Genomic DNA, 20,168 nt, shown 5'->3' on the forward strand with positions numbered 1-20,168 from the left:
ATTATTTGATTAATAATAAAATATTTTTTGTTATAATTTAATATATATTTTTTTTGCTTGTTATAATTTAATGCATATTTTTTTTATAATTTAATACATATAAAAATATTATGATTATGATTTAATGTTTTAACTAAGATTAGTCGAATCCTTCAGTAAATTTTTAATGCATATGAACTGTCCGATCTGGGATCCGGATCAAAATCCAGTTCAGATTCGAATCACGATCCAAATTGGATTGAGGTTGGGATCTGGATCGAGGTCGGGATCCGGATTGAGATCTCAATCTGAGTTGGGATCCAGATCGAGATCTGATCAGGATCTGAGTTGGGATCCGAGTCAGATCTGACGCTGCAGGAGCGAGGGTCGTGAGGGTCAAGTCTGGACAGTGTGGGGTGGGTGACGGTGGTGGCGCCGTAGGAGCGGAGGTCATGGGGGTCGAGTCTGGGTGGTGCGGGGTGGGTGACGGCGCCGGCACCACGAAAGCAGGGGTCGTAGGGGCTAAGTCTGGGTGGCGTGGGGTGGGTGACGACGACGGTGCCGTGGGAGGTGGGTCAAGCCATGGGGGGTGGGTCAGGTCGTGGGTAGATGATATTTAGAGAAAAAGTAATTTTTAAAGAAAAAATATTTAGGATAAAATATATTTAGAGAAAAAATAATTGTTAAGAAAAAAATATTTAGGAAAAAAATATTTTAGATAAAAATATTTTTTAAAAATAAAAAATTATTTATTTTATATATAAAAGTTAAAATATAGATTGGGTCAGGATCGGAGGAGAGGGGGGTTAATCGACTCGAACCCAATTGAGTCGGCTCTCGGTTGGGCCAAATGTCTGTTTGAATCCAGCCCGATGGCCAAACAAGGCCTATTTTTTTGGCTAGAGCCTGACCTGAATGGTTTGGGGCCGAATCCGAAGCCCGGCTCGATGGGCCTCCTGACGGGCCGACCCACTTCCAGCCCTATCTGAGGGACTGCCTTCATGGTGCTATTTTTGGTGAATTTAGAAGATGAGGGAGAGGGAGCGGAGGATATTCGGCGTGAGATTGGGTTTCGTATTGCAATTTTGCATTAATATTATTTTGCATGATTAACTACTTGTAGTTTATTTTATATTTATTACATAAATTTTTTAGTGTTACTACTAAAATTTATAAATTTTTTATTATTCCACTAGCACAATGCATATTGCTTTTGCTTATTACAATTTAATTATTTTGTATGCTGTTTTGTATGCTTTTACTTATTATAATTAAATATAAAAAATATTTTTATTTTAGAGAAAACTCTATTGAAATTTTTGATGAAAAAATTTTAATTCAGAGTTACTTTTTTTTGATAAATTAAAAATCTATCTCTGAATGTATGTTCAGAGATGGTAGTTAAATTGCATTAAGCCATAAATTTTCGTTCAAGAGTCGATCTTGATCGAGATTGACTCTTAGATATCCTATATTCAGATTTTTTTAAAAAATAATAATCTTATTATTGTTAATAGTTGATATTTTATTTCATTATGTGGTTGTTAGCAGTTATCTGTCCACTGTTCTCTGGGTATATGGTGGATAGGGTGCGTAGGCACTATATTCACGTCATATACTTGAAGAATCATAGAGAGATGCTGTCGAAATTTCTACAATAATAAAATAAAATATCGACTAATAACAATAACAAGATTATTATTTTTTTGAAAGGGATAGGACCACACCTGCTAGTAATGATTTGAAATGGATAGGATTATGCATTTTTGCTTCATTACTCTCCATATTTATGTTCTTTAATGTGTGCTATTTTATATAAAATGATCTATGTCTAGATCCGGATTAGGATTTGGTTTGGAATCTACGTCGGGATTTAGTCCAAAATTCGAGTCGAGATCCGATTCAGATGAATATCACTGAAAATTTTTTATTGTTAATGATTTTCGTATTTGTTGTTAGATGGATATCAACAAAAATTGGATGAATACCAGAGATATTTTTTGCCTGAATAACGAAAAGACGTTCGAGATTTTATTGAGTTTGCATGGCATAAGGTTAACAGTGCTAGTCGAATAAAGTATCCATGCAAGAGATATGTCAATATGGTATATCATCATACAACACTTGTTAAGGAGCATCTGCTACATTATGGTATAGACAAGAAGTATACTCATTGGATATGGCATGAGGAGAGTGATCTGAATAAAGTTGTGCACGACGATGATGATACTGAAGATGATAGTGATGCTGCTGAACCTATCAAACATGGTGGTATAGGAGAACTATTGAATGATTTACATCAAGGTGTTTGTTCAAATATACGCATGCATACTAGTGTATCTGAAGGCAATTCTGATAATAAACATAATATCCGACTTGAGGTAGAAGAGATTTCTGAACAGTTTGCAAAGCTTGTAAGAGATGCACGAGAGCCACTCTATCCAAATTATACAAAGTTCTCCAAGTTAGAATTTTTGATAAAATTACTTCATATTAAAATTATGAATCGATGGAGTCAGAAGTCATTTGATCAAAATTTAACATTAATTAAAGTAACTCTTTCCGATAGAGAGAGACTTTCGAAATCATATTCTGAAGCAAAAATATACATATGAAAATTGAGACTTGGCTATATTCCTATACATACATGCAAAAATAACTATATATTATTTTATAAGAATAATGAATAGAAAACTGAATGTCCGAAATGTAGTGAGTCTAGGTATAAAACCGATAATAGAAAAGGAAAGAAGATATCTCAAAAGATTTTGAGATATTTTCTATTGATTCCAAGACTTCAAAGGTTGTATATGTCCACAAAGATAGCTGAAGAAATGAGATGACATTATGAGCAGTGGGTTTCGGAGAAGAACATACTTAGCTACCCGACCTACTCCACAGTATGGAAAGACTTCGATGCAAAGCATCCACACTTTGCAAGTGATGTGCGTAATATTCGACTTGGTCTAGTGACAGATGGATTTAATCTCTTTGGTAATTTGAGTACTTCCTACAGTATGTGGCCTGTGATACTAGTTGTATATAATGTGTCACCTTGAAAGTGCATAAAAGAACCATTTATTTTTATGTTATCGTTGATTTCGGATCTGAAAATATCAGATAATAAAATTGATGTATATCTACGACCGTTAATCGATGATCTGAAGGAGCTATGAAAAAATGGAGTATAGGCTTATGATTTTAAGAGTTGAAAAAATTTTAAGTTGTATGCTTCGATTTTATGGACCATAAATGATTTTTTTGCATATGAAAATTTATCTGGATGGAGTACCAAAGGATATCTGTTATGTCCAATATGCAACAAGGATGCGTCCTCCTTACATTTAAAGCATGGATGAAAAATATACTTCATGGGTCATCGATGGTTTCTACCTGATAATCATTCTTGGAGGATCCGTTACAACCAATACTTTGATGGTAAGTCCAACCAACGTCTGCCACCTAAGTAGTTAAGTAGAGCAGAAGTTTTAGAATAACTTGAAGTCATTGAAAATATCCAATTTGAAAAAATATCGGATACTCGCAAGTGGAAGCGTACTGAAGCTGAGCTAAATTAGACGAAGTGAAGTATTTTTTTCGAACTACCGTATTGAAAGTAGCTACTACTTTGTCATAATCTGGATGTAATGCACATTGAGAAAAATATTTATGATAATATCATCGGTATAGTATTAAACATCTCAAAAAAATAAAAGATAGTATAAAAGCTCATCTTGATTTATAGAAAATGAGAATCCAGTCGGAGTTGTATTTGGTTCATCGAGGTGATAGATTTTTTGTCACTTGCATATTATTCACTGTTTGATGAGGAAAGAAAAATTTATGTAGATGGTTCAAAATCATAAAGTTTTCTAATGCTTACGCTTCAAACGTATCACGTTGTATTGGTAATAATGATGGCAATATCTTTGATATGAAAAGTCACGACTCTCATGTGATGATGCAATGCTTGCTTTCTGTGGTGATGTGTGGCTATTTGGATGGTGATGTTCAAACCGCATTGATTGAGTTGGGAGTGTTCTTCTAAAAATTATGTTGTCAAAAATTAAAAATTAACTTACTTAAAAGGTTTGAGAAGGATATCATGCTCATTCTTTATAAGCTAAAAAAAAAAATTTCATCATTATTTTTTGATGTTATGGTGCACCTGGCTATTTATCTTTCAAAAGAAACTCTTTTGGCCTGACTGGTACATTATCGATGGATGTATCCTATTGAAAGGTAAAAAAATTATACGCACTTTGTCATATCAATTATAAGATTTAAATATATTTTTAAAATTTAAATTTATTTTATTTATAGATTATTATGTACCCTAAAATATGTGTGTAATAAAGCATGGCCTGAAGGGTCTATAGCGAAAGCATACGTAGCTATGAAGTGTCACATTCTGCTCGATGTATCTTGACAATATCAAAATAAGATTCAATATACAGATCGTAATGCAGATCATGAATGGGTGACAATGAATCGATACTGTCTATATTTAAACAAACGGTTCGACCCATTGATGGAAGGAGATATGAATTTATGGATATGAATGAGCTATGCAAGGCACACTTCTATGTTCTAAATAATTATGAAGAAATTGAAGATTTAATTAAGTAAGTACCATCTTAGCATACTGTTTAATATTCTAAGTAATTTTTTCATATCGATGTAAAATTAAAAATCATGACTTGTTGCAGTGAACACAAGAGTATACTATCCAGAGAGAATAATACGGATGCTGATGATCGACATAGAAGAAAATTTACAAAATGATTTGAAGATCTTGTAAGTTGCACTAGTAATATGTTATTTTTAATAATTATAAAAATAATTATTTGAATCAACATAATTTTTTATGTTATGATGTAGATGAAATAAAAGTATTTCAATAAAGAAGAGGGTGCGACCGATGAGTTGTACGATTTAGCATGTGGCTCTGATCGAAGAGTTAACTACTACGTATCCTATATCATTGGAGGAATGAGATTTCACCCAAGATAGCTTGAGATGCAATGACAGATCCAAAATAGTGGGATTGCTATGATAGGATATGAAGGAGAAGAAGAGATTGAATATTATAGTGTACTGATGATAATATAGAACTGAAGTATGGGTCCAGTAATTATGTATTCTTGTTTCAGTATGAATGATGGGATATTAGCAATAAAAAGATCAACATTCATATCGATCCATACTTTATCAGTATAAACTTTGCACGAATATAGTACCAGAATGAGTCGTATATATTAGCAACTCAAGCAAAACAAGTAATATATTTGAATGATCTAAAGTATTGAGGTAATTGACATGTCGTATAAAGAATAATACCTAAAGACATAAATGACATACCAACCCGACTAGAGATGGATGAAAATTCAGATTTACATAAAGAAAAAGCTTTTCAAGAGGAAGAACAAATATTAGTCGAGCTTCTTGTTGATGAAGAACTTGTAGCAGCTCCTTTGAATAGGCTGATCTGCCGTCCAACGAAGTTGAAGCTGATTTTGTATTTAATCTTGATGATTTAGAGGACGATGATCAGCTCATAAATGATGATGAGATAGAAGACGATATATTAGTCGATTATTGTGATTCGGAGGAGGATTTACACGTCGAAGAAGATATGAATACTGATGAGTAGATCTATATTCTTTGTTGAATCTTCTCTTACAATAATGGTATGCGATATAATTCTATTCACTAGAATGTAATTTATTTTTTGCTATTATTATTCAATATTATATCCATTTATATGTCAAAAATTATAGGTATGGCACCAAGAGACAGACGACGATGTTCGCATTTGCAATCTACCCCTGAGGCTGAGGCACCTTCACCCATTTTCACTGTCGCACCAGCAGAGTCACCAGAGGATCCTTCACTGGCAGGTTCCATTGAGATAGATTCGAGTGAGGTGGGTTCGAGTGGTATTATTATACTTTTTATATGATAAAATTTAATTTTTTTATTTCGATAGCTATCATACTAAGAATTTATTTATTGTTGTTTCAGACCAGTCTCTATCGGTGGTGAGACGAGGGCAAGGTCCATCGAAGAACCTCACTCTAGAGTATTGAAAATGCGAGCACTTAGGAAAGCATCTTTGTATTGAGATACCATCCGGCTACACCAGGCCTATTAGGAGATGATGCGAACCGTGGCAGATCGAGCTGGGCATCATATGCCGCAGCTATGCCCCCATGATGCTTTTCTATTGACGTCACGTTGTACGGACTCAGAGAGAGATTTTTTACACTCAATTATAGGTAAAATAAATTATACTGTGAATATTTAATTAGCATGATATTCTTCTAATATTTGTTATTGGCAGGGTGTATTTGATATTATTGATTTTAAGAAGGATCGCGTGCGGCGAGCTATGGATGCTCATTTATGTTTGCATTTCAAAGAGTGTCACCACTGCATCCATCAGCATTGGTACCATTTGATGCAGGACTATAGGGTGGAGGCAACATGGTAGTGGCCCTATGATAGCATCACTATAGATGATTGGGTTCTCGTATGCCGACATTACGAGGATCCGGCATATCAGGTTACACATTCAAACTTCTTTTTTTAGAGTTTAATGATTGAATCGTTTATTTTTAAATTCAGTTTATTACCTACTAATTTGATTACTAACTATACAGAGATGATGTGTCCAGAACATCATGAATCAGGCGAGACAGACTGTGTCGCATTGTGGGGGTTCGAGATCATTCGCTCGTCATATGGAGCAGATGATAAGTAATTTCTAATTAGTATATTTTAATTTTTTAACTATTTAAAAAAAATTTAATTAATTATTCTCAAATTGTAGAGAGATACAGAGAGTGGCGAGCTTCCTGGTAGGATTGATATCTACCAGCAGACCCACCAACGACAGTCAAGGGAGTGGACGATGGAAAGTCAGGAGCTTTTTGTAAGTTTTTTTAATTATTTTATCATTCGCAGTTTGATTTTTAGTATGAAATTAAAATAGCTATAACTTTAATTTTTAGGATCGTATGATAGACATCAGATCCCAGCCTATCTTTGAGGGCTTGACCGCACCCACAAATGACGAGATCTGTGATCAGATGCTTGGTACGGACCCTGTTATATTAGAAGTCTAGGGCATGGGATCAGTGCTCCCTTATTCTCATGTTCGTCCAGGGCTGACATCCATGCTGTTTGTGATACTCGACTGGTGGAGGTGCAGAGACAGGCTACTGAGGATCGATAGCAGGCTGAGCAGCGAGCTGATGAGTTGGCTGCATGCATCGACAAGTACCAGCTGTTCTAGACCCAGATGATGGAGCAGATAACACAAATGGAGCAAATGATGTAGTTGATGAGGCAGCAGCAGGGTGGTCTGAGCTCTTCCAAGTGCTTTCCTTCCCCAACCCGTTCTCCTTCTACAGATATCGATACTTGACGGCCTATTTATATAGCTTTTTATTTTTATTTTAGATCTCTTATAATTTTAATTTAATATAATAAAATGATAAAATTTAATTATGATTTTATTATGTGAATTTTTTATTTTTATTTTTAATTTTTAATTTATAAAAAATATTATAAATATAAATTAAAAATATATATTCATAAATTATTTTTAAAAGAAATATGTGTAAATTTTTAGCGATGGAATTATTTTGATAAAATATTGGTCACCAAAAAATATATGAGCGATGAAAAAATTGATCGTAAATAATTTTTTTAATAAATTTAAAAAGATCAACATTTTATATTAAATTAATAATGATGAAAATAATTTCATCATAAATAATTGATAATTTAGTAGCGATAAAAATTTACATCAGAAATTATCATATTTGCGATGAAATATTTAAGCCGCTAATATTTTTTTATAAATTTAAATTTTATAAAAATTTTTAATTAAACTAATAGTGATGAAAATGATTCATTCTAAATAATTATTTTTTTATTAGTGACATAATATTTCATCATAAATTACTTTTTTTTATAACCAAAATTTTTATCGTAAATAATTTTTGAAAAATATATTTTTTTAACGATGAAAATTTTTGATCGATAATATCGATTATTAGCGATAAAATTTTTTTTCATTGTAAAAAATTATCAACGATGTCATTATTTACGACTAAATATTAGCGATGATAATTTCATCATTAATAACTATTATCGATGAAAATCGATTATTAGCGATAAATTTTTTATGTTGCTAATATCCTGTTCTATTGTAGTATTTTTTTCTCCTTTTACAGTAGCTTTCTCGGATAGAGGATAAAATGATGGAAAACTTTTTGCAATAGATCTTTTCTGAACCTTGTGAGGTCTTGATCTTAGGTGTGCTTTCTGCCTTCAAATGAATAGAAAAGTCATTATTTCTCCCCTTTTTTTGGGTGTTCTTTTTATTTTGATGAGAGAGGATCTCAACGAGACTACGGTAGAGAACTGTCTTGCTGTGTTGGGCAACTTTATCTCATCTCTTTCTTTTCTTTCACTCAAATTTTCTTTGAGGTCTCTCTCTCTCTCAAGCTCTCGGTCTAGTCGAGACTGTGTGGTCTATGCTCCTTCTCTCTCGAGCTTCCTCTCTCTCTCTCTTGGGCTCTCTCTCTTAATCTCTCAGACAAACTCCTCTTGTGCCATTGACAAATCGTACTCTTAGTCTGAGCTTTCGGCTCTCTCTCTCAATCTCTCTCGAGGTAAACTATCTTCTAATTTATATATGGCTTTATCTTTTTCTGTCTCTAGCTCTCTGTTGGCAGTATTGTATCTTGTCATTTTGTACTAGTATCATCTTTGTAATTTATATTTTTGCATGTATTTATTATGATTTATGATTTTAATGTAGGATTTTTGAAAAATCATGGACTCTCAGTTTATGGATAAGTGTATTAATCTAGATGATGAGTCAAAATTTTAATTGAAACTAAAATTGAATCTAATATTTCTGAATCAATAAATAAGAAGCAGAAAATAAGAACTTTAGATGTTTGGAAATTTTTCACAAAAATTGGTAAAGCAAAAAGATGGAATAGAAAGAGCAGCATGTAATGGTTGTAAGCATGAGTATAAAATTGATCCTAAATTTGGTGGTTCAAACTATAGAACTTCACATTTGCATCATCATTTACAAAGTTGTAAAATGGCTGAATATCATAATGTAAGGAAAATGATCATTGATCAAGTAGAAAAAATAAGATCTAAAAAAATAGATCAAATGGTTTCTCGTCAAATGCTTGTAGAAGCTATCATTAAGCATGACTTGCCTTATAATTTTGTTGAATATGATAAGATTAGAGCTTAGCAAAGTATGTGAATCTAGATATAGTGATGAATTCTAGGAACACTACTGTGGCTAATGTTCAAAAAATTTATTTAAGAGAGAAAGAGAAGCTTAAACAAATCATTGCTAAGATTTCTAATAGAGTGTGTTTGATATCTGGACAACATGTACTATTGAGGGTTATATTTGTTTAACTATTCACTTTGTTGATGAATTGACTTCAACTTACATATACTACTGAGGGTTACATTTGTTCAACTCACAATGCTCGTATGAAACCTCCCCACACTGGAGTTGAATTGGCTTCAACTATATTTGATTGTTTGAAAGAACGGAGCATAGAAAAAATATTTTTTCTATTACCTTAAATAATTCTTCATCTAATGACATCATGGTAGATATTTTGAAAGGTCATCTTCATTTGTAAAATAGCTTGTTGTGTGATGGAGAATTTATTCATATATATTGTTCTGCTTATATACTGAATCTTATTATTCAAGAAAGTTTGAAGATAGCTAGTGAATCCCTGTATAAAATTAGAGAGAATGTCAAATATGCGAGGTCAGAGGGGAGGATGAAAAATTTCAAGAATGTGTTAATTAGCAAGTAGGTCTTGATGTAGGGATTGGTTTAAGGTTACATGTATCAACCAGATAGAATTCAACATATTTGGTGCTTAATAGTGCACTTAAATATGAAAAAGCTTTTGCTAGTCTCTAGTTGATTGATAGAAATTTTAAATATTGTCCAACAGATGATGAATGGAGTAGAGGAGAGAAAATATATGAATTTTTAAAACTATTTTATAAGACCACTAATAAGATCTCTGGCTCATCTTACCTGACTTTCAACTTATATTTTTTGCAAGTTTGAAAAATTAAATGTATGTTAAATGATAATTTGTGTTGTGAAGATGAGGTTATCAGGGACATGGCTCAAAGAATGAAAGGAAAATTTGACAAATATTAGGAGTATAGTGTAGTGCTTGCATTTGGAGCCATTCTTGATCCACGCATGAAGCTTGAATTTTTAAATTTTTTTTACTCAAAAATTGATCTTCTACTGTTGAAGAGAAAAAAATTTTGTGAAAATAAAATTATATAAGCTCTATAAATAATATGCAAGCAAGTCCAACGCATCATCAAATATAAGTACAAGTACTTCTCAATCCGATATTTTGCCTAAGCCAAATGGATGAGATAAAATCAAGAATACAAAAATTTTTAGTGTAAGTTTTGAATATTCTTTAAAATTTATTATTTTAAATTTTTTCAACTATATATTATTTAATATCTTATTTTTTTTATTTTTTTATTGTAAATGTGTTTAAAATTTTTTAGGAGTTCAAGAAATATGAGAATATAACTAAATCTAATGCTGGCAAATCTGAATTGAATCTTTACTTAAAAGAGCGAACACTTGATTATGACCACTTTAGTGATTTGGATATACTCAAGTATTAGAAGAATGCTAGACAATATCCTGATCTTTCAGTTATGACACGTGATGTGCTAAGTATTCTAATTACTATAGTAGCATCTGAATCTACTTTTACTATTGAAGGTCATGTTCAGAACAAGTATAGAAGTTCTCTCCTTCCTAAAAAGATCCAAACTCTTATTTGCGTACGAAATTGATTGCATGACTTTGTTCCAAATAGTAGTTCATTTTTTTATGTTCTTTAGATTTATTTTAATGTCTTGACTAATGATTGATTTTCAATGAGATTGATTGTCTAATTCTTTTATTATTATAAATTTTAGATAAAAAGGACAGTCTTGAGATATGTGTGCCAAATGCAGATTCAAATATTGTGCAGCTTGAGGAAGAGGCAAATGAAGATAATGAAATGTGATTTATTGTGGACGTTAAATTTTATATGATTTAGTGTGATTAATTATTGAACTAGTGATGTTTGAAACTTTGAATTTGTACTTTATTAATGTTTGGGTTGAATTTTTTAATTTAGATATTTAAATTAATAATGTTTCAATTGAGGATATCTGAATTAATGATGTTTCAATTGAGGATATGCAGATTTGTTAGCATACAGTATATATTAATTTTTTTTATTTAGTTATATTTTCTGTTAAATTTTAGTAGGCTGATCCGGCCCAGCCTACGGCCTTGAAAGGACTGGGCTGGGCCAGCTATATGCTGTCCGACTGCGCCTAGTTTAGCCTAGCCCATCAAATTTTAGGCTTTGTGGGTTGGGCCGGGCTAAGCCGGTCCATTTTGATAGACTGAGGAACCAGAGATTTTGGTGCTGGAATTATTGGAAGGGCTTTGGCCATGCCCATCATGTATAGGCTAGAAACTCTTTTTGGTGATTCACATTAGCAAGCTCCACGGGCAAGTCTTAACGCATAAAAAACCCAATGCATGGAGCACACGTGTCCAATTACCTCACCCTTAATTTTGTCACTTTGGACAACCCAAGACTTCCTGTTCAGACCAAAAGGCCCAGAATATATGAATCCTAACACCAGGTCCCAGTTCTCTTCCTCCCAAAGCCATTATTTTGCAAAGGCTCATCCCTCAAATCACATGCAATACCGTTGCTTGGCTTATAAAAGCGAGATATGTCTCTCAAATGAATGACTTGAGATATTTATTTATGACAGTGTTTTCAATGCTCAACTAAAAGCCATAGTGTGGGCGCTGAGTTGACTGATGGAATGTTTTCATGGTAGAAATGACACCTTAACCAATCATGAGGCTCGGGGCTCTGCCAAAGCTCTGCACGCATGGCCCATCAAACTAAGATTCCCCAAGCCAATCAGGAGGCCAGATAACTTAAAAGACCCTAAGAAATCCTAGAAAGAACCCTTGTGGGATTTCATGTTACACACTCTCTACAAAGGTGGTAAGCCTAGTCTAGCTTTAGGGGGACTTCAAATGATGGTTATAAATTGCAACCCTTTTAGATGGAGTGATTGAGAAGCAAGCAGTAGACTCTGCTAGGTAACATCTGCAATATTGGGCATGCATCCCTGTTCAATGTGGCCTGAAATTAGCAAACAAGGGGTGCTTGCAATTGGGTATCCTTGTCTCCCAAATCTAAGGTCAGGGTTTTGTGGGATCCCTTTGTCCCTCTTGGGTCACTTCAAAGTCACAAGTTCTGGCCGTGGTTGGTATTGTTGCTCTTGGAAGAATCTGGGTTGCACAATGAAAACAATGCTCTTTTGTGTTCCATATCACATGCAAAAGTCTAGATACCATTCATAAGTGAAAGGCCATATTTTTTATAACTAGGGTAATGCCCATCGTATTTTCTACAAAATGAAGAAGAACAAGAAGAAGAAGAAGAAGAAGATAGAGTTGGGACAATGTCCATAGACTACAAAGATAAACTATGCTACACATTAAACACAGGCCACCGGTGGACTCATTGGCAAGATATGGTATATGATTGACAAATTCTAGTACTAACTTGCATGAAGTATTTTGGATTTTGACCCTTTATCATCGATGTTCAATTTAAAAAGGCCTAGCCTAGAAGAAACAAACTGCTATGATCCTCCAAAGAAGGAGAAGAAGAAGAAGAAGAAGAGCAGCTATAAAGGTTCTAGCTAGCCTACTTGCAATGTTTCTTGCTATTTTGTGCTAGCAACCTGAGATCGAGTCCTCCTGCTTTCCATTAAGTTAAGGAGATGGTGAATGGGTGGTCAGAGAACCCCCAATTTGCAGCCTAAAATTGTCACGGGCCTCCACTACAAAAAAAGTGGCTTTTTTCAAGAATCATTTTTCCTCACTAAAAGTCAAATCCCATCATAAAAAAATATTTCTGATGGTATATTGTTGTCATAGGTTGTCACAAATACCTTTCTTGTAATAAATTTTATTAGTGACGGACCGTCAATGATGATGTATTTCTGACCATTTATGATCATCAGAAATGAGATTAACTGTCATCATTAATGTATTAGCAGATGAGAAAAATGAATGAGGATTCTTTTTTGGAACAATAAGTTATCCGTTGCAAATAAGATTTAAAAATTTTTATAAATAACCATCAAAATAAAATAGTTTTATTATAAATTAGGATTGTACCATCTCTATCTATATTCGATCAGAGACCTTATAAATATATATAGACAACACTAACATCTAATATAAAATCATAATTTATTATACTTATTTAAGACTTTTCATATTATAAAATATTTTCATTTCAGATATATTATGACATATTTTATTTTTTACTATTATTTTTTATAACAATTTAATCATCTTCTTTTTCTAATGTCCTTTAAAAGTAGATAATTTGTGACTTATTTTATTTATGCCATAATTAATAAGTAATAGTATTTAATATAGAATATTTATTATACTTATTTAATAAGCAATAGTAAATTATACAATTATAATTTATTATACTTATTTAAGACTTTTTATATTATAAAATATTTTTGTTTCAAATATATTATGACATATTTTATTTTTTACTATTATTTTTTATAACAATTTAATTATCTTCTTTTTTTAATGTCCTTTAAAAGTACATAGATAATTTATAATTTCTTTTATTTATGCTATAATTAATAAGTAATAATATTTAATATAGAATATTTTTAATATTTACACTATACATTTCATTTAAGTTAGATTGGTGATCTAAATCCTTAGTTAAATCGATCTCCATGAAAATTTTTAGTAATTATATTTTAAATTAATAATTAACAATGACGACTAACTTAGGTCCTCATAAATAGGATACTTTCAGAATAAATTTTATATTTTTAGTGATGTCTGGTTATAAATAATATATATTTTATAAGGACATAGATTCATTCGTCACTAGTATATTGGTATAAAATTAGCGCCAATACTTTCCTCTAAAAAAATAATATTTATGATGGCAAAATCTAGTATTTGTGATGACATTTCAAGGTAATCATCAATATATTAAAATATTGACAACTAATAATGACGACTGAATTTTATCATCATAAACAAAGCTTTTTGTGAGAGTGTTAGTACTCCTTCATTATATTTTTATCATAAATAAATATGTTATTTGTGAGAAAATCTTAATGTAGTCAGTAATATGTTGAGATTTTAGCGATTAACAATGATGACCAACTTTGGCCCTCGTAAATAGGATACTTTCAGAATAAATTTTATATTTTTAGTAACATCTAATTATAAATAATATACTTTTTATTAGGGTGTAGATTCATTCATCACTAGTATATTAGTATGAAATTGGCGCCAGTGCTTCTCTCCAAAAAAATAATATTTGTGATAAAAAAATTTAGTATTGATGATGGCATTTTAAGATAGTCATCAATATATTAAAATCTTGATAACAATAATGACGACTGAGTTTTACTGTTATAAATAAAACTTTTATGAAGATGTTAGTGCTCCTCACTATATTGTGGTCACAAATGAATATATTTTTTTGTAGTGCTCATCCACTTTTTAGCTAGTGCATCATACAGCCAAAAAGCAAGTTGATCAACTAGAATATAATTCACTACATTTGTCAATGACTTTATTGATATCCTTCATTCTAAGATTTTGCTCAAACTCAGAGAAAGAGAAACATGAGATTCTTGGATCATGAAAGGAGCACCAAAGAGAATTCAAATTTGGGAAGAAATATTTCCCAGTTCACAAGGGCATCTTTCCTTGCGAAAAAGGGTGGGGAAATTTTTTTTTAATAATTTTCTGTGAAAACAAAAAAATCAAATGAAAAATGACATGGACTAAACAAATACGGTTAATGATCTGTTTAGCCGAATACACGTCGTATTGGACTGCCTGTAGGTTTATTTGCTAGCTTCAATGTTTGCGCTTTCCGTCCAACATTATTGCAAATTTACATGCATTTCCAACTGCCTAGCAACAGCTTCAGTTACCACCCAAACACCCAAGAATAACAATATAAATACCTATACATGTTTAATGTGAATTGCCATGAAATAATAAAAGTCTGGTCCTTAGAGCATTTAGAGATGTCCAAGCATCAAAACTAGAAGGAAAATCCCAAGAACCAATCCAATGAGGGCTTCCCCTGTGTCCCAAAACTTTCACTGTGGTAGTCTCTTGTCATTAAACCAATGCCTTGTTCCCATACCTATCCAGTGCCCATTCCTCTCACGTGCCGTCTCAGGAGTAGTCAAGGAAGAGTTCGAGCAAGGTGCTTCCAGAAATGGCAAAGGATATATAAGTTGGCAGGGTCCTTGAGTGCCACATTTGATAAGCCTTGCCCATTTATGGTAACAGACATTTGCAGGTGGTACCGCGAATGGGATTTTCAGTCTCGGGGTTACAGTCTGATGGTTACTTCTGAAACCCCATTACTCTCCCGTCAGATGAAATAATAATGCTAGCCAGTGAAACCAAAGAAAAGTAAAAGAAAGAAAGCACAGTAGACATGGAGAGAGAGAACCAGAGAGACTTCAAGTTCATGTTATGATGACACTGCCCAGGTGAGTGAGTACCCAGTACTTGCCTTCTTATATGGCAATATCTTTCCAAGGTGTTATAAAGTGTCTCTTTATATGGCTCACTAAAGCTAGAGCTCTTGTGATCCTGGTAGGTTGTACTGAACCAAAGGGATCCATGGAGAGATGTGGAAGAAGCTCTAGAGACAACAACATCAACAGCAGCAACAACAACAAGGTTAGGGAACCATGGGGTTATAGCCAAGTGGGAAAAGGGAACACTCCTTGCAGTGGCTTGATAGGAGGGTTCTCATGGCCTCCAAGGTCATATACCTGTAGCTTTTGCAAGAGGGAATTTAGGTCAGCTCAGGCTCTTGGGGGCCACATGAATGTCCATAGAAGGGATAGAGCTAGGTTGAGGCAGTCTCCACCATGGGATCCCCCACTTTCTAACCCTAACCCTAACCCTAATCTGCCTGGTACCTTTATCCCTAACCTTAATGTTTCACCTTCTATTGCTAGTGATCCTAAGCTCTCTCCAAGGACCCATAGATTCCCCTCTCTTCTGTCTCCTCTCACCCACTTCTCTTCCTCGTCATCTTCGATCTACTCGACTGAACTGTTCTGCTCGAGAGGTGGAGATTTGAGGGGCATGGAGACAGTCGAGGGGGTTGAAGAGTTGAGAGATATTGTGGAGGAAGGCACGGATGATGTGTTGAGGAAGGAAACGGAGCTTGTGAGACTGGACTTGGAGATTGGAACTTGTGGTGATTCAGAGGAAGATGATTTGGATTTAGAGCTTCGACTTGGATTCACTTGAGTACTGTACTGTTATATATTATTGTATTTGGTTATCATTTTCTTTCTTTTCCCAGCTGCAAGTCTACATGTAGTAGAAGAGTGATGATCGGTATATATCTAGATGAAATGTTTCTGTTTAAGTTGAGAGCTCTATCATTTGGTAGAGAAACTAGATGGACTCATCCAGAAATATGTAGAACTAATATTGGATGGTTCAGGAAACTTTGGTTGCACTTCTGAATGAAATGATGCTTGTTGGCAATATGATTTTGTTTTTATCATTAACTTTCATACTGCATCATGTAGAGTTTTATGATATAATTATGCAATGAGCTGAATATATATCATAGATCCTCTTGATTTTTGGACTTTCTTGCAGTATCTCTGATGAGGAAGACCGTTGCTGGTGTGATTTTTAATCTTCAAAACGGAGATTGAATGAAAACTATGCTTGGTTTATGATTCCCTTTTCTTCCCTCCAGATTTAGCTTCTAAATATAGAAGAATGCACCAAATCAAGTATTTTGATTCCATTAAGATTGCACTATATACTTGTTGTCCTTACCAGTTAGGCAAAAGAGAGTTTACTTGGTACGTTTATTTACAAAGATTGAGTAGTGCATAATTTCATATTTTGCTTTGACGCATTTAAAAGCATTATGCAATGGTACGTAATGTGAAAGATAAAGCATCTATAATCAGCTTAAATGGTATAGCATTGTCCTTCTTTGAGATAATCATTCATCATATTAAATGGTCATCATAGAACTTGCCATGCTATTATTTTTTTTTTATATATTGAACTTTTTTTTTTTTAGGAATTAGATTGAACTTGTTCACGCAAAGTATGAGCGTATTGTGATATAACTCCCTTCTTATAAGTTGGAGTTAGACTGAAGGTAGATCATGTAGCTTCTTTTTTTTTTCTTTTAATAGAAAGGCTATGTATTATCTTAAAGGAATAAATCCTTCATTTTGCTGAAAAACATACAGTGGATTAGTCCAATTCAATCAGTTCCCATACTGATGCACTTTACTCTGCAGAAGAAAGATTTTGTTTTTTTCAGAGAGATTAACATCATTGTGTTGCAACTCCATTTACGAGAGTATATCACTAATTTTCCTCGTATGTATACAACTATTGGTTTCTATTGAATATAGCATATATGACAAGCGCAAAGCCCACATTTCGCAATGCAACAGGCATGCTTTTGGCTTCTAATTCCGTGAGAAGATTGAAACCAAGTATGCTTAGATGAGAGTGTCATGGATGGATGAACCCCTTGAGAGTCCTGTAAGATGTGATTCCAAGAAAATAACGCCGCACATAATTTTTGATTGCAATGACAAATTTTACAGTTAATACACTTCTAATATAGATTTGAAATTGTTAGAGATAAAACATCCATTTATATTATTGACGAAAATTAGAGAACATTGTTCCATTTTTCACATGTTCAGTTCAGTGCTCAGTGTGCAAGTTAGCCATCATGCAAGCCTCTATCATCTGAACTCTGCAACAGAGCATGCTTGGGTGATGACAATAATGCCAAAATGGATGGTCCCTCTTGAGAGTCATGATGTTGCAGTTCGGATCGAATTCTCATCTTTGTTTCTTTTCTTCCCACAATTACTCAACTTCAATATCTCTAGCGTCTACAAACTTGTGCAAGCCGAACTACTAATTCTCAACAGAAGTGAAAACTTTGAAGGTCACTAATTTCATCATTCGCAAAAATCTTCCTTTCTTACCTTGGATTTGAAGATTGCAAGCTCAAAGAAGCATATCCACCTGAAGAGGAAGTTTTACCCAGTAGCTGTTGAAAATGCAACAAATTCTTCTGAGGCATGGTGCTATGTTGGGTTATCAACAAAATCAAGGCTATACAAATACTATGTTGGTTTGTCAACAATATCGAAGTTATACAAAAATATTTCTTGTAGTTATATATTAACCCCATCTCAGCCTTGGACTTCTCTTGATATGCGTTAATTTCCCAGTGACCGAGTTTTTTTTCTTTTTTGGTTTCATTACATTTACGTATTTTGAGTGGTTGTGGGCAGTGTTTGACGGGTCGCGGACATGATGGCCGTTTCCAAAAAAGGGGAGGGAAGGGATCGAGGTGTCAGTCCGAGATAAAAAGAAGAGCAAGAGAGGATTGGGCCTCTTTCCCCGACCATGACGGCCTTTGTAATGAAAGCGTGGAGATCATTACATGGAGTGCGTCAGTAGTTCAAGTACTAGTCAGATTATATAGTTCCCAGCTCTGAATGATGACCGCTTCACTCGTTTGCAAGAAAAGAAAGAGATTTTTCAAAAATATTATTTATAAAAGATTAGAGGGATATTTCTTCAATTTTGGATCAAATTAAAATGTCTGAATTAGCGATCAAAACTTCATTTTATTGGAACGTGGTGCAGCCTTCATTTTATACATTAAAATGGCAGCGGGTAAGATCCCCCCAAATTTTATACCACCCATATCCTAATCCATTTAAATCTTCCTACCTAAACCTACCCCAAATCTGATTGAAAATTTGCCCAAAAATTTCATATTTGTCCCATAAAATGGTACATCCATCGGATACCCGAACCCATCCTATTTAGATTTTCTACGCCGCAGGCAGTGTACAAAGAATTTCGCTTAATCATTATTCAGAATGGGCTATTTGGGTCAAGTTAGGTGTACAATCTTGGATTACCAAAATAGAAAAGGAGAGGAATAGAGTGACAGATTTTTGTATAATGATTTAAATATAACTAATGTCAAATAAACATCAACCTTTCAATCCAAACTTGAATAAATAATCATAATCGTTAATACCATCATTAAGTCTATAATATATATATATATATATATATATATAATATATATATATATATTATTTTATATATATATATATTTTATAAAAATATATATTTTATATAATTGGGTTTAGTTAGTTGGTATCAAAAGGCCAAATCTTAATAGATTTTAATTTTAAATCCCAAACCATATAGGATTTGTTGGGATAGTGGAGCCTGATCCATCCCTTTCACTCGAGTTTTATTTATGTGCTACGATTGGTAGTCATGGATCCTGCTATAAGGTCAGCAGGCGATGGATCAAGGGGGCAGCACCCCTCGTCGGGGGGGGGGGGGGGGGGAGAGTTAGGGGGTGGAACCCCATCGAACAAATGATAGAGAGTACACGCTGCAGATAGTTGTGATTCTCCTTCCTGACCTGTCTCATTGGAACGGAGGGCAAATCTGAAAATAGCTCTACCACTTGTTAATCCTAATTCTAGTATAAATAGATAATTATTGGGTATCCAAATGAATGAGAGTATCGCATGATCCAGAAGAGAGAAAAGAGCCAGCGGCTGTGCTATGCAAAAGAGAAACGTGTGAAAGAGAGTTTTTTCCCATCTCTTGTATTCCTATAAACTTCTTGATTATATAGTGAAAATTTTTTGTACAGCCATGGATGTAGGAGCAAAAGGCTCCGAACCACGTAAATCTCTGTATGTTCTTACGTGTTTACAGTTTGCTGTTTCTTCATCCTTCTTTTCACTATTCTTTGCATCTCACTGGGCATAGGGCTGAGCCCTAGTTCCTACAAGATTTTGTTAAACGAATCTATTAGGATTCGAACGAGTTAATGGATAATCAAAAAAATCGATTTCGTATGCACATATATGTATATGTATATAGACACACACACATACATACATACATGCATACA

The 20,168-nt window shown here is 33.6% G+C and overlaps 1 protein-coding gene across 1 annotated transcript; it reads left to right on the forward strand.

Annotated features, from left to right (window-relative positions):
• Positions 1-431: 431 nt before the first annotated feature.
• On the forward strand, positions 432-16,462 carry LOC105053599 (transcriptional regulator SUPERMAN-like). Its single transcript, XM_073245332.1, has 2 exons — positions 432-549; positions 15,798-16,462. The coding sequence occupies exons 1-2, from the start codon at positions 432-434 to the stop codon at positions 16,460-16,462; spliced, it is 783 nt and encodes a 260-aa protein (XP_073101433.1).
• The last annotated feature ends 3,706 nt before the right edge of the window (positions 16,463-20,168 follow it).

The sequence above is a fragment of the Elaeis guineensis genome, chromosome 11 (assembly GCF_000442705.2).
Source record: "Elaeis guineensis isolate ETL-2024a chromosome 11, EG11, whole genome shotgun sequence".
Lineage (NCBI taxonomy): Eukaryota > Viridiplantae > Streptophyta > Magnoliopsida > Arecales > Arecaceae > Elaeis > Elaeis guineensis.